The 15,260-nt window shown below is 42.4% G+C and overlaps 1 protein-coding gene across 7 annotated transcripts in view; it reads left to right on the top strand.

Moving 5' to 3' along the window:
* The window catches only part of IKZF2 (IKAROS family zinc finger 2), a 119,487-nt gene that overhangs the window by 68,491 nt on the left and 35,736 nt on the right, over positions 1-15,260 (top strand). For 6 of the 7 annotated variants that reach the window (XM_027637187.1, XM_027637186.1, XM_027637185.1 and 3 more), the window contains one exon: positions 3,276-3,443. The exons of the other annotated variant lie outside the window; for it this stretch is intronic. In XM_027637187.1, the coding sequence (XP_027492988.1) occupies positions 3,276-3,443 (168 nt within the window). The remainder of the gene's footprint in view (positions 1-3,275; positions 3,444-15,260) is intronic. 7 annotated transcript variants of the gene reach the window in all.

The following is a 15,260-nucleotide window of genomic DNA, read 5'->3' as shown; positions in this document are numbered from 1 at the left end:
TAGTCCTGCAAAGCAAAAAACTCGCTTAGTCACCTTTCGGTTGAGTTCTTATTTTAATAAATCTGTGTAAGTACATAGAGTCAAACAGTAAATACATAGCTATAAATGGTGGGAAATGCACTGTGCTTATAATTGTCGTTACTCTCTTGTAGTCGTGTGTGCCACCTTTAATAGGTCTGTATTTTCTAGTGTGTCCCTGCTACCATCACCCTCAAAGACAGGAAAGCATTTTAAATGCAGTCAGGGACTGTCACATAGAGACTTTTTGTGAGTGGATGTTTAATTTGAAGTATGACTGATTTTAGCTTATAAAACCCTTTAGTTTTCACAGAAGAGTAAGGGAGGTGAGTAAGGACATCAGGGTTGTTATTTTGTAACTAGGAAGTAATAATACTGGAGAACAGCTTACAAAGTTACCAGGAAAAGGCAGCAGGAGAAATAATTGGAAGGCAGTCTTCTCAAGGCATTGAAGTGATAAAGAAGGCTTGTTTGCTAGTGTCTGGAGTGGGCATCAGACAGCACAGTTCTTGGAAAACCAACAAAATCTTCTTGCAATTCAGTCTTTGCTTCTCTTTGTGCACTCTTCTATTGGATAATGGCCTCTCAGATTAGCTGTGCTAAATGTAAAAGCTGCTAATCAATAGCACGAAGGTGTGACCAAAATTGCATCCCACAAGCCTACAGCTTAAACAAGGAGCTGGAATCGAATGATTGGACAAAAGTGTAACAAACAGATCAAAGCAACTATTTACCCGGAATGAAGCCAGTAGGAAAAATGAATTCATGCTGGCTTTAAATAGATACAAAGGTTATTTAAGGTAAAATGTGCTGTTGGAGTCTCTTGTGAGAGAGGAGCAGACTATGGGTGATTTTGTGGTGAGTGTTTTCATGTCATCTTGGCCACTGAACTGTGTTGCAGTGGCTATTGAATTCCAGACCGAAGGCTTTCAGCATCTCTTGAGCAGCCAGTTTATTGAGGAGTAATACGCGCTCATATGGGGCCTCCAAAATGTCAGAATAAGTGGGTGATGTAGTGGGTAAAACACAGTAACTGCACAGTTTTACATACAGCAGGAGTAAAAGACTTCAGACTTGATAAGAAACGTGCTACCTTCTTTCATGTTGTCATCCTGAAACTAAAGCTATCATTCCAGAATACTCAGAAACGTGTCAAAGGAAAGGGCTTTGCCTATTTTCTCAGACAGCGAAAGCAAAACAGAAAAGAAGAAAAAACCCATGTATTTTTCTACTGCAGTCTCTTTACATATCTCTGTTATGGACATTCTGAAGTGATATAAAAGAAGATAATGGCTAATCAGATCCTTTAAGTATAGTGTGGGAGTTTGAAAGGGAAACCACAAACTCTTTATCAATTCTAATGAGTTTGTGTTCAGTGTATTGGAAGAAGAGCTTCATACCGTGATTTTTTTTAATCATTACCCTGTAATGTTCTTGATGAGATTGTAGGAACCTTGGTATCTTCTTGAGTGCTTCTTCAGTAGTCTCAGATATGATTTCCAGCTCCCACATGTGAAGTCAAGTTGCAGAGGTATGACACATACATGTCACACCTACCTTCTGCTGCCCTCCTGGCAGTGATTTAAACCACTGAGACAAGAATTGCTTGTGGACATCTGTAAAAGCACTTTTCCTTCCTCTCTTTCCATTTGAATCTCCAGACGTATTTTGGACTTCACATTAGACACAAGAAGTACTTTGATAAAAGCATTTTGTCCAGCAAGGGAGTAATCATTTTAAAGCAATAGAGAAAGGCTTTGAAGAGATGTGAAAGATCACAGAATGTGTTTGTTTTTCCCAAGATCTGTGCTTCAGACCATCGAATTCAACCTCAGAAGTCCTACCGGGATTCGACCAAGGCTCTGTAATAGGTGATGCACTGAAAAAGTGGACAAGGTTGCTTACATCTGAAATCTGATGTTCAAGACCTTGTTGAAATGGGGCCCTACTTGGTGTAAACATGCTTTAAATGGAAGAGAATAGATTTAAATTAGATATGAGGAAACAGTCCTTCCCTGTGATGGTGGTGAGCCCCTGGCACAGGTTGCTCAGAGAAGCTACAGCTGCCCCATCCCTGCAAGTGTCCCAGACCAGCTTGGATGGGGCTCAGAGCAACCTGGTCTAGAGGAGGGTGTTCCTGCCCGTGGCAGGGGATTGGAACGAGATGATCTTTGAGGTCTTTTCCAACCCAAACCATTCAGTGATTCTGTGTTCTAAAGTCCAGCTGCAGTAAAGCACTTGGGCAAGTGGCAGCACAGGTACATGCTTGCATTCAATTGATTTGCTCAACAGGACATAAACAGAGGATTAGAGCTGCCCAAGAATGCTGGAACAGTCTGAGTGTCCTCAACAAATGTTGACATAGAGTACGGTTTTAATAATATTTCACAAAACCTGTGTGAGTTTGTCAGGGCTTTTCCTCTAAAAAATAATTACAAAAAAAAAAAAAAGTGGTTAATGTCTGCCCAATCCCCACTGTCTAGAGCAAACATGAAGGTTTAACGTAAAAATAAGCTTTGGTTGTGTGTGTGTGCGCATGTGTAAACACATGGGGTGAAGGGAGAGGGCAAGGTCTAGAGTTTCTGTTATTTTTTCATCAACTGAGTCTTTTTAATTTGTTTTATGTAGAGTGCAAACTTGCTTGTTTCACAGTTTAATGGTGAAAGATTTTTCTCGATGTTTGCTTCTGCCCAAAGCTTGTGGGCCCGATCCTCACTTGTATCGATTCCCTTCGTGCCACTCTGGCAGTGCAAAACAGCCTTTAGAAAGGACTTTCAATTAGAGTATAATGCAAGCAAGAGCTTTGTTTTGAAGCAAAGACCTTAACACCTTCACTAAGGTCCAATTGTTATGATCAGTTCCAAATACTCATATGGATTGGACCTATACTAAAAATAAGTGCAAACATTACAAATAAGCCCCACATTACAGATAAGTGCAATACCCATACAAAATCACAATTACGGATCTAAATTTTCAGCAGAGCTCATCTTTTATAAAGGATAGAACCTCTGAGGTGAGGAACTTTCAAGAAAATCAGGCTGCACTGATCACCTCAAGTAAAGATCCTCAAATCCCTATTAGAGGCTTTGCCCATTGTGCAAAAGAAATGGCCTCTGACTGTAGCAAGTGCCATGTGGTGGTGGCAGTGGGGACTGTACCCATGTAAGAAGGCACTACTACAAAGAGCAGGATAATGGCCTCTGTGCATCCTCTGATGTGTCTTGACAGCTCTCTCCCTTCCCCTTCCCTTCCAGGTGAACGCCCCTTCCACTGTAACCAATGTGGAGCTTCTTTTACCCAGAAGGGGAACCTGCTGAGGCACATCAAGTTGCACTCTGGGGAGAAACCGTTCAAATGTCCCTTCTGCAGCTACGCCTGCCGGCGGAGGGACGCCCTCACAGGACACCTCAGGACGCACTCTGGTGAGCCCACCTTGGCTTCTCTTCCCAATTCTTCCTTCCTTTGTCACTACCGTCCCAGCGAAGCAGGTAGTGAAAATAACCGTGTGTTCCTGGTGGCTCTGGGTCTGTACCATCCTCCTCAGATAGTGCAGCTCTCCGCTTTGGGAAAGCCTTGATGTGAATCAGAAAAGTTGTGGTTCAGCCACACCTCTCCTTTTGTGTAACTGAGCTCCTCTGCTGATGCTATCACATTTCCCTCTGAATGTCTCCTTGGGTGTATCCAGGCTCCCCTGGCAGATTGTTTTGACGCTCTAGGCCCCAAAGTGGCTGTGAAATTCCAAGGATCAGAAAGGATAACTGTGAGCTCTTGGAAGCCTACTTTGCAGTTCATACCCATTTCTTCATCTAATAAATGCCATATGCTGGTGGAGGTCAGACTTGTTCATCTTTCAAAAATGTCTGAATTGCATTTTTGATTCAGTTACTTCTTGCTGTAGAGTCCTAATTCGTGGCAGCTGCAGCAGCCACCCTAGAGCAGAAGGTGGTCGAGAGAGATTCGATTTCTCTTGCCTTGTTCAGTGATAGTATCTTGTCTCTATCAAGTCTACTTGATACAGTTGCTTGATATGTTCCAGAGAAATACGCGCCACATAACTGCACTCTGGTAGTCACGTTGGAGCTCCCATGATCAGGATCAGATGTGGTTTTAGTCCCTGTGCACCAAGGGGCTGCAGTCTGCCCACTTACTCATCTGCGTAGGACTCCTGAGTAAGATCTTAACTTGCTGCGCTTTTTATCTCCTAGAATGTTCAACTCGTGTGTTCAGGCCATTTATAAGGGGCTGTGTTTTTCATTGTTGAATGAGCAGAGATAATTGGACTGGTTACAAGTGACAGCATTACAGATGAACTTCTCTGAGTTGTTAGCAAACGTGTGACTGATGAAACTCAGTGACTGGAGTGCAGCTGCAGACAGAAATCCTGCATGAGCTTCCTGACTCTTCCTGTGTACTTCTCCTGCAGGGTCAACCTCACTTCATTAGAAGTTGCTGTTTTATGAGCAATAAGTTGGACTTAGGATACAGAGTTGCCTTGGCATTTCCAAGAATAGGAAAGGATAAGCTAGTAAGCTTCTCCAGGTAAACTGGGGAGTATGCAGGAGGCTGTATTGGTGGAAAGTGCTTACAGAAAGCATGAGCATCCAAAGGAGTGCAGGTGTGAGAGAGAACTGCTTGAGTTGTCAGCTGAGCGGATTTGATCTGGAAGTCAGAAGGGAAAATGTCTGTGGAAGTGTGAGGTACAATTTTCACACATCTGACCATAACTGTAGTTTCAAACTTGAAATTTAATAAAAACCAAAGCACGATAAAAATGTTCACAATGAAAATTAAAATGGAGTTGTGACAAGAAGTATCCCACATTACAAAATGTAAACATTGCAGTTGAAGATTTTTTTCATCATATGAATATGGATTTTGTTACCTAGATAGTGCCATTAATAGAGGTTGTTCTTCCTGTATGAAAAGCACATGGCTGATGGCTCTACTTTTTGCGTGAGGATGAAGTGTAGAGGTGTGGGATTTTCCGAAGGCACCTAAGCTGCTTAGCACGAGTTCCGCTGGAGCTCCTTCCCTAAGTGACTTAGCTCGCTGACTTAGCTGTGTTCAGCACTGCTCAGTTTGTGATTTCATGCTTTGTTTTCCGTGGAGAAAGTGTCACCCCCTAAGCACTTAGCTACAGCAGCTTTCAGCAGAAGGCCAGCAGGAACAGACAAGTGTTCCCAAAATACTCTCCAAGAGTAGGGCTCACAGATGAAGAGTTAAAACTTGGATTATTACCCTAAAACCTAAATTCTACATGAAAGTGAAATGCCACTCTGGACGTGAGCATGGTGCCTTTCTGTCCCTGCCATGTAGACAAGCTGAGTTGGCTTATGCACATCTATGTGAGCCTGGATCATGGAAAAGATGGGTAGATGTTCCCTAGAGACTTAAAACAGTTTCATGTCAGTGTACTATAAGAGCACTCTCTGCTTTAATAAAGCACACATCAAGGTCTGTAAGTAGGCCTGGAAGGTACAGCAGATCTAGTAACTGCATCCAAGGCCTTTTCCAACTCAAATAATTCTATGATTCTGTCAATGTTTACATCTACTACTTCTGATCAGAAAAGGAGATATCAGATAAAGTATAGAAAGAAGAAGTTGAAAACTGTTTTGAAATATGAGACTTCAATCAGGTCTCATTCTTAATGTCTAAATTGAGGTGTCTGAATATATTTTTATATTTGTAAGAGGAGAGCTCTATAGATCAGATCCTCAGCTGATATAGGCTGGAATTATATCCCCTAAGCAAGAAAGTACTTCTGTTTTACACCAGTTGAGAATCTGGCACGTGTCATCATAAATGCAAGACCAGTTTCTTTTTTGTTATGTTGTACGTATGTCCTTTTCCTCTTTAAATAGGAGAGTGCTCTTAATAAAAAAAACCAAAACAACTCCTCGAAAAACCAAACAAAAACCTCACCAAAGCAAAACTCTTTTCTCCTTCCCAAGAAGGTCTTAAACTACTGTGGAAGGCAAATTGTGCAAGAAAGGAATTGAAGAATTTTGTTAGATCCTCTTTTTTTTTCTCCCAGCTAGTTTGATTTGTGGATTTTAGAACATTTTGTGTCACCACTTCAGTCAGTGGCACCCTCTCACTACTGCCAGTGTAGTCAGTTTTTCCTCTTCTTAAAGCAGAGTTTTCATTTAGTACAACAGGAAAGGTGAAAAAATAAGGAAGTGTAATTGCAAACAGAAATTAGCAGAAGCATCTCTAAGATATCTCAAATAGCTGATACTACCCGTTAACTTTAAAAAAAAGATAGCTTTTTTTGTTGTTGCTTTGGATGAATGTTTTGTTCATGCTTTTTAATAATAATTCCTGTTTATTTGAAAATGTTTCTAAGCATCACAATCTATATTTTGCCTCCCCTTCTCGTGCAGAATAATATCTTACTGAGTAAGTGTTCCCAGGACAAGTGATTAACAAAATATTGCTCTGCATCTGTAATGCTGCTGCTGTTTAACCCTAAATAATTAAGGACTTATCTTGCAGTGATTTACTCCTGCAATTATTTACCTTTTACAGACATATGGAGTTCTGATGAACTTTGTGTCTGTATTTTCCTCCCACATGCAGCTGCTTTGATTTCAGGAGTATAATGATGCCTTCAGGACGTAGTAGGATAATGCCTGGGGAGAGATTCATGCACAGAATTACACTAAGAGTGGGCATGAACCTCAAGGTACTTACAGGACTTTCAGATGTTGTTTTCAGAATTAACTCCATAGTTTCACAACACAGATAACAGAGGAGAGGTGCCTGAGAGGGCTTCCAGGACAGGAATGTAAGGACAGGCTGTGGAGAGCTGGGGCAGAAGTTGGTAGTCCCCTCCCACAGGATGCACTGGAAAAACCAGCGGGGATTGGCTTCACCTTGCCTGGCTTTTGCCATTTTTAAAGAGGAAAACATCCAGGCAAATCCAATCTGCTGATGGCAGTCACAGAGTACCTGCTGTCTCACCCTGAGACGTGCCCATCTTCTCCATCCTCGCTGGAATTACACAAGACAAAGGCAGATACAAACTAGATGAGACAAATTCTGCTGTAGGCAATTAATGAGCATACCCCAGAAGTTTTAAGGGAGACAGTTGATCTGACAGGTCAATCTGATGGTTAAAGCACCCACATAGACCTCCATACTTTGAGAGACATGAAGTCCAGCCTGATGCTGTTTTACCCCAAAAAGCCAGGCATCCTCAAATGGGCACATAAAATTAGCAGTGAGGTTTTGACCTGGATTTCTTTTGTGTCTAAAGCAAAGCCAAGTCAGCTGTCCCCCCATAATGCTGTTGTAAACATAAACAAGGCTTTGACAGTACTTGAAAAAGTCAAGGCTGCAGTGGTGAACAATCTGGAAGAGCGCAGAGCAAATATGAGTGCGTTAGTTTTCAGAGCAGGGCTTGGGCAGTAAGTGGTAAATGAAGGATGGGGTCACTTGCTAAGGGGAAAAAACCTCCACAGAATAGGTTTTGATTAAGCAAGAACTATCCATCCATTGCACTAAGCAAGGATGGTCCCGTGGGCAAATTGTTTTGTCATTAAAAGACTGTCTTGTTGTGTGTACACACAAAATGGCCACATGAACCTTAATTCTGGAATTTCCTGATTTTTCTTTATGACCTTGGTAGCTTCAGTCATGTTTCATTACTGTGGGAGTATGTAAGCGTTATTCGTATATAAAAGCAGTTTTACTGTTTATTTCTTTCTAAAAAAATGGGTAGCCAGATCATTATTTTTTCCTGTCACAGAAACTTTTCCTCACAATACATTTTAAAATTTGCTTTCAAGCTACTTCTTTCCTGCCTAGAAAATGCTTTTTTCTACCCCCTTTTTTCCCTCCCCCCTTCATCCTGCATTGCTGCTGCACGTTGTTTGCTACTGCCCAGTTCTTCAACAGCTCTGAGCTAGTGGTACCACTTTATTGGCAAAAGAAAAGCAGAAAGCATTTGTTTTGAAAAGAAAAGCTCAGGCAAAAACTCCCAAAAGCACAATCTTAGCAAACTATGTACAGCGTGCAAGATAAAAGGCATGTCTAATTAGAAAGGAGAATGCCCTGTTCATGGAAACTCTTTCCATGTTTCTTGATTTGCAAGTCCATCTTTCTTATCTCTTCTTGTCCATAAGGACTTTCCTCCCAGCCCTTCCTGGGTGGCAATGAGCCATTCAAGGTGTCCCACACACCTGCAGTTGTATGGCAGAATGGGAGAGTGGTATCTGTGTGTGCAGATGTTCTCAGAGCTAGAAGGAACCTGTTTCCTAACCCTGATGACATGCCTGCCTCAATATATGTTTGGGAGAGTCATCCCATCTGTGAGTGGCTCAGCCTGGCTGAAAAATTGGATGAACAAGTGTCAGAATACACAATGCTGTGTGTGAATTCCTGGCTGTGAAAAGCCAGTGAGAATTACTGAAACAGTGGCAAGGATGGTTATTAAGAATAATGAAGAGTCAATGTTTTAAACTGCTTTTTTTTATCTTGAGGAGACTTTTACCACTACTAACATCTCCACTCTCAAAAGGCCCAGTATCTACTCTGTAAGAATGTCATAATTAGAAGAATCTTGGGACCTGAAATTCTCATTGCACTCTGAACTGGACTGACTGAAATACATTGTGAATGGAGAAAAAAAAAAAATTGAAAAGTGAACACAGGTGAGGGGATATTTTGCATACAAATCCCATCTCTCCAAATGTGTTAACAAACAGCATCTTCCTGGGGTTGTGATGAGCTGGCGGGTATTTATTCTGTTGATCTGATACTTAGAGTTCTATTTAATCAGGGAGAGCTGCTTTTCCTCTCAGGTTTTCTTGTGATGTTACAGTTAAACTCGGTGGAATTAACCTCGTCACAAAATCATTTTGGGTTTTTCTTATCATTCTCTGGGTTCCAAACTGTTATTAGCATATGCACAGTACTGCAGCAGCTCTGCTTTCTCATTAATGCTTCCAGTACCCAGAGGCCTTCACTCTGTGCTGTAGAGTGTCTCAAATCTCTGCTATTCTGCTTCCCATTTATTTGTGTGTGAATTTTTACAAGGTAAGCTCCAAATGTGTACCAGGGTAGGAGTTTGTTATGCTAGGTCTTTATGCCCTGGGGATCCTTGTTTAAAATTTAATGCTCTGTAGAGACAACTTGTATCCCATGCTTTTGCTTAAGCCCTATCTGAACTTGATCCTTTAATTAGGGGGGTCCTCTTCACCACCAGAGCACTACTGTGATAAATATTGGTATCAAGTATATGAAAAGATCATCTTTTATGGGCTCAGAATTATCTCAGTGTAGAAGCTTGGCCATGCTAAACCTTTTCTACAGAGCATAATTACCACTGAGAAATCTTAAATCAAAGAAATTTTTTGTTTAAAAATGCTGTGTGATCATGATCATCCCAGCAAAAGTACATTTGGGCTTTGTTTTTGGAGGAACTTGTGGAAAAATATTGTTCTACCCAAAGACAGGAAGCGTTCTCTTTTTGCTTCTTGGACTTTTGAAAGTCTTGAAATTCCATAAAGATTCCCTCTTATCTGTGGTGGTTATGGATCAGGCTTTGACTGTTCATCCCAGGAGATCTGTTTCTGGCAGATAAAAGGGAGAAGCAGGAGAAGTGGTCCTGGCAAGCAAAGGTAGATGGGCTCTGTATCAACCTGGTGAACACCTCCCCCTCTTAGGACTGGGTATCAGCTTTTTTCTTTTCCCACCCCTCCTCCCTCTGGGATGTGTGATTGAGATAAGGGGAACAGATGCCTTGCAGCTCCCTGTTTCTTGTGGTGCCTCCGTGTAAGCAGGAGGTGACCTGTTCCTTTAGTACCTGGGGGCTGCCTATAAATGGGCTGGTTAAGGAAAGACTCACTCTCCTGGAGATGAGACACCAGCACCATGGGATTATTCTCATTCTAAATATCAGTTCACAAGAAGATTAGTAGGTGTAAGATTTGTCTTGGTGTCTGTGGGACAGATCCTGCTGTCTCTCAGTGGACCATGGCCTTGCTGTGTCTCTGTCAGGTCTACCAGCAAGTCCTCCGTTCTTCAGCAGAGAGAAGGACAGAGCAGGTCTGGAGGGAGGTTGCATTGTCTCCTTCTTTTCCTGATCCAAATTTCCTCTCCTTAATGAGATGGGGGGCAGAATTGGTGTTTGGTGTCAGTTTAAGTCTCTGGACCCTTGGCAAGGGAGAGTTTTCTCTTAAAGCAGGAGATCCTGCACCCTGAAATGGAGAACAGTGCTAATACTCCACCACTGCAGCTTCACCATGAGGGGGGAGATTTCCCGGGGCAGATTTCAGTTCTGCAGTGCAAAAAGGTGGGGACAGGGTGTCCTTTTCCCCTTTCTCTCTCACTTCATCCAGAGGTCAGACAGCACTGCAGTACATGGAGATAACAAGGTCCTTCTTTAGACAAGCATCATCATGGTGTAGGATTCACACGAGGTCATCCCTTGTTAATTTTGACCAGTTCCTTTCTTCCTTATGGAATTCCTGTACCAAGATGAAAGTGTGTGTGTTTGGGATGGAACTGCTTAAGTCAGTTTTCTTCCTGTCTTCTGTCTCTCCTCCACATTAGCAATTCACATCCCGGTGTCATCAGCCAGATTGCGTCCCTCTTTGTGTCCCTCAGGCCACATACAACCTGAACAAAGCACCTGGGCCTGCCCTACTGGGCTGCACTTTGGAGAGCAGACAGACACCTCTCCAATGCTGGGTGATACCAGTTCTTAGGCCAAACATCCTACTCTGGAAGCAAATGAGACAGTGACTTTCTTTTTCCTCTGGGTTTTTATTCTGCCACAGGGCTATATGTGGGATTTCACTGGCATCAAAAAAGCATGAATGTGGTAAGACTTCTGCAATAGAACAGCAGTCCTTCTAAATAGCATGCCTAATCTGTTTTTTAAACATCCAGAGACACTGTTTCTATCACCTCCCTAGGGAGACAATTCCGCTTCCCATCTGCTTTTTATAGCTGTGACTCTCATCCTGATATTTAACCTTAGCTATCCTTTCTTTTGTTGCAGATTATTGCTCTTCCTAACACTAGCTTCTGTGACTGTGAGTAATTTCTGTGCTCAGTTTACACTGTGACAGGCTGTAGTCATAGGTCTGGCATTGATTCTGTTCTAGTCTGTGTTTATCTTCCAATCCTCTTGTCTCTTTTTTATTACTAATTTTGAAATTTTTGCTACTCTTATTCACTTATTTATGGAGGACCTAAATTGCAAAGTCATCTTACACTTTGGAAACACAGGCCAGTATAGATGCAGAACCCTTAACCTTATCTCTGCCTCAGTTGCCTGTCAGTAAAACAAAATAAAGAGCACTTCTGCACCTAGTTAAGATGGTGAAAGGGCAGCACGCTCGAGTCCTTGCAAGGTGCACACATATTGCTGCAGTGAAGGTCATGTAGGTACATCATGGAGTATTCAGTGCTGCTGGTGCCCCTGCTGCACAGCGTTGTACATGATCTCCTTAGTTTTACTTAGCCTTTGTGCAGTAGTGAAATGAGATAATTACAAAGTGGAAGGAATAATAACTTTGTATTGTTACCATAACCACTGAGGTATTATACCCTGATACCAGTGTGATTATCTCAGACACAATAGTAAGGTGATTATTAATAATACTAAAGGACTTACTACTTAGCCTGCAATTTCTGCGTCGTTTCTTTTATAAACCCTATCTATTCAGCCCCAAGCCTGTGTGAAGTGGGTATGTGTTGTTGCCTCCTTGTTGTCCGTTTTTCGGTGATGGGAAAATGAAACAGGAAAAACCCCCATGAGACCCAATTTGCAAATTGAGGAACCCAAACACCAAGGTATCTTTGTGTGCATCACTTGTCCTTCTGCACCAGAATTACGACGGCAGGCTGGCAGGTGAGGGTCTAGTAGCTCTGGTATTTAAAGATCTGTGGTCCTTTGCTCCTTTCAACTCAATCTAGAGAAGCCTTGTTTTCCTTGCTGTCAGGGATTGTTTCAGAAATGCACTATCTTTACGCTTGAGTTGGCACATGTATGCACAAACCCCGACTGTAAGGTGCAGGTGTTGCGTGGTTGGGCTCCACACCACATCGGGAAGCTGAGTGTTTCATTGCATTAGAATAAGCTTGAGGGACACGATGCAACCCATCAGGAGCCCTCTTGCTCCACAGTCAGCCCACCAAGGTGGTTTTTGCAGACTGAGATCCAAAAGGTGACAGAGAACTTTTTCGTGCACTTGAGACGCAAACATGGTTTTGACTTGACAAAGCCACGTCTCAACAAAACCAAGATAACTTCTTCCATGTACTCTGAGCAGCAAAACACCACAGCAGCTCTAAGGAGGAAAAAAGTGTTGGTTTTCTTTTTTCCCCTGAGAAAATTATTTTCAAAGGCAAAAAACTTCTACTTACTGCCTCTGAGGAAAGGAGAACCCAGGATTTGGAACTGGTCTTTGACAGTTTTTGAAGGAGTTTGTGTAACCTTTCAACCTGAGAATATTTGAGCTTGGAATCAAACAGTGGTGTGAGGCCTTCTTTCATATCTCAGAGCTGTGTTACAGGGCAGTGTGAAATGGAGAACCACCATTTCATTTTTGGTAATATGAGAGTGTTTTAAGGTATAAGAGAGGTATTTTTGCCATCTGGAAAGGAAGAAACTAAAGAGGGACAAAAATAACCCATAACCCACACCACGGCAGGATTGTGGAAAACTGCTACTGATATATTCTCCTGAGCTCTCAGCAACCTGTAATTATGAATTGGCTTACAGCTAAGATATTGATGGATATCACTTCAGAAGGAAAATGAGAATGTCTAGATTTTTTTGCAGTGAACCTGTACTGAACTCTGTGTGACTCTCCTCCTATTTATAACCCTGTGTGAAGTTCAAGGAAACTTGTCCTGGAGGTTTCCCATGAGAGGGAACTGTGTTTTTACCTGACTAAAGCTCTCTGGATATATTCCCATTTTTTATTTGATCTAAGTGTGAACTCTCTCCACCCTCTGCCCCTCCTTCCTTTCTGGAGTGGTTAGAGAGGTTGATTGCAGCCAGGATTACACAAGAGATGCCAGTTGCACACATGTTTTGCATAACTGTGCTGTGTTGATTTCAGACAGGGTGCCCCAAGTTCCCTCCCTGCCTTGCGACAGCAAGTCAAGATCTCTATCTTCATTCCTGGAGCTGGAGAAATGCTGGTGAGGCCTCCACTATTGAAATTTTGACAAAGAGACCTGGCTGGGACGCTCCCCAGCCACACAGCTATCCCTAGGCTGTGTTTGGAAAGCCTGTACTCTAAAGTCATTTGGGCTGTTTGTATTAAAGGTGCAGGAGTGGGAAGTGCTGCGAGTGATCCGTGGGACAGTGTAACTGAGTAGGATTTTCACTGTAAGCCAGCAGTGTTCCCTGGGATGCTGAGGCTGCTATGAGACTCCTCCTGCCTGGATAGCCAGAGGCTCTGTGTTAAAGATGAGGGAATGTGCTCCCCAAGCATGTGTCCTTTCCTTTTCCTCCAGCAAGACAGACATAAATATTCTCATGTGGTCTGAGATGGTCGAGGGCTTGTGGTGAGAATCCTGACTGGAAAATTAAGACAAGTTCATCCCAGTGCTTATTTTAGGCTAGTTCCATGTGGCTCTTATCTCTAAAAGCAGTGCAGTCTGCTTGATTTCAGTGAGAATAAGGGGCTTTGGCAGCCTAGGTTTTAGCCTGTGTTTTGGTTCCTTTTGCCAAGAAATAGGTACTTTCTTCCTCCGCCTCTTTTCAACTTGGAAGTCAAGACCAAGCTGAGCGGGGCTTTGAGCAACCTGGAGGAGATTGGAACTAGATGATCTTTAAGGTCCCTCCAACCCAAACCATTCTGTGATGACAGTGCAGGGTGTCCCCTCAGCTGAACAGGACTGGGGCTGTCCCAGAGCTGCCCATGGCACGGTGCTGTATCATGGAGTAGAGCTGGCCTCACAGGTAGACAGAGCCCAGGTGATTTAAGGGCTTCAAGGTCTCACTAAAAAATAAATCACATGCAAAAAATACACTGCTCAGAATCAGATGATGAAATTTTTATATAGAAGAGTGACATGGGCCGTAGACTCTCTCTCACTTGGATACCCTTCATGTGCCTGCATTCTGCTCGTCTCCTTGGAGACAGTGTCTTGTCTGAGAGCAGTTAGCCTTGACTAGGAAAGGCCTGACATTTCTGGGATAAAGCTGTGCTGATGAATTTTCCAACAACCACAAAGGCAGGATTTGATACAAGCATAATCAGTTCTGTACAGAGTTATCGTGTGAGCATCTTTCTCTAATACCTCTCTGAGGACACCACTCAAGTCCCTAGTGGGAAAGATGGGTTCAAAGATCTTCGAGGAGAGCCCAGCAATCCCCATCCCTCGGGTATCAGAAGCACTTGAGAAATTTCTCCCTTCCCTTTCCTTCTTCCAAAGAGCTGAGTCAGCTGGACTGGCATGTCTGGAACTCTGTGGCACCGTGGGCAGGCAGCCTGCCAGCTCCATTACACACTGCATCCAAAGGAACACGTCACTCCTCTCCCTCGCTCTTTTTTTTCCCTTTGCAATCTCCACCCTCTGCCTTTTATTTTTCCTTGTTGATCCGTGTAGGTGAGTCAGAGAAACCTGCTCATCCACAACCTGTTCCTTCTTGCCAAATCCTGGAGCAGCACTCCCAGTTCTTGTTAGGTGTCAGGAATAGGTTATGAAAACAAAAACTGATACAGTCAGTGTACTGGGTATGGAGCCCCTACTGTAAATGAAAATTAAATGCATAGTTAATGTACCACTGTATATTCCTAATAGAGTGATATCTTTTATTAGATATTATATCTAATATATAGATATAGATATAGAGTGATTTTATAGGAGACAATTTACTCTGTGCTTCATAAATAATGTTAGAGTTCTTCCTATAAAATACCAGAATGGAACAGGGAAATTATTTAAGGCATAAGTTAGAGAACATTTAGGGAAAAAAGCCATCTTAACTCCACTGAATTTTAAAATAATGTAAGAGTGGAAAATTTCCAGTAGGAAAATGTGTGGTTCACACAAGTGGTTTTTTGTCTGAGGTTTTAATATCAATTGTAGTTTCACTAATCTGAAGAAACTCCCTGGCTATTGACACAAGTCCTCAGAGCTTACACTGTTGATGAGTTTCTCAGCCCGGGAATTAAAGCATCGTGAGTCTGGATCCCTGATATCACAGATACTTACAAATGAGAGCCCAAGGTGATAAATTAGTCTTTTTATTTACCTTATGATAC

Source organism: Corapipo altera, unplaced genomic scaffold (assembly GCF_003945725.1).
Source record: "Corapipo altera isolate COAL_440 unplaced genomic scaffold, ASM394572v1 45, whole genome shotgun sequence".
Classification (NCBI taxonomy): domain Eukaryota; kingdom Metazoa; phylum Chordata; class Aves; order Passeriformes; family Pipridae; genus Corapipo; species Corapipo altera.
Note: the sequence above shows the minus strand (reverse complement) of the source record. Positions and strands in the feature narration are given on the sequence as shown.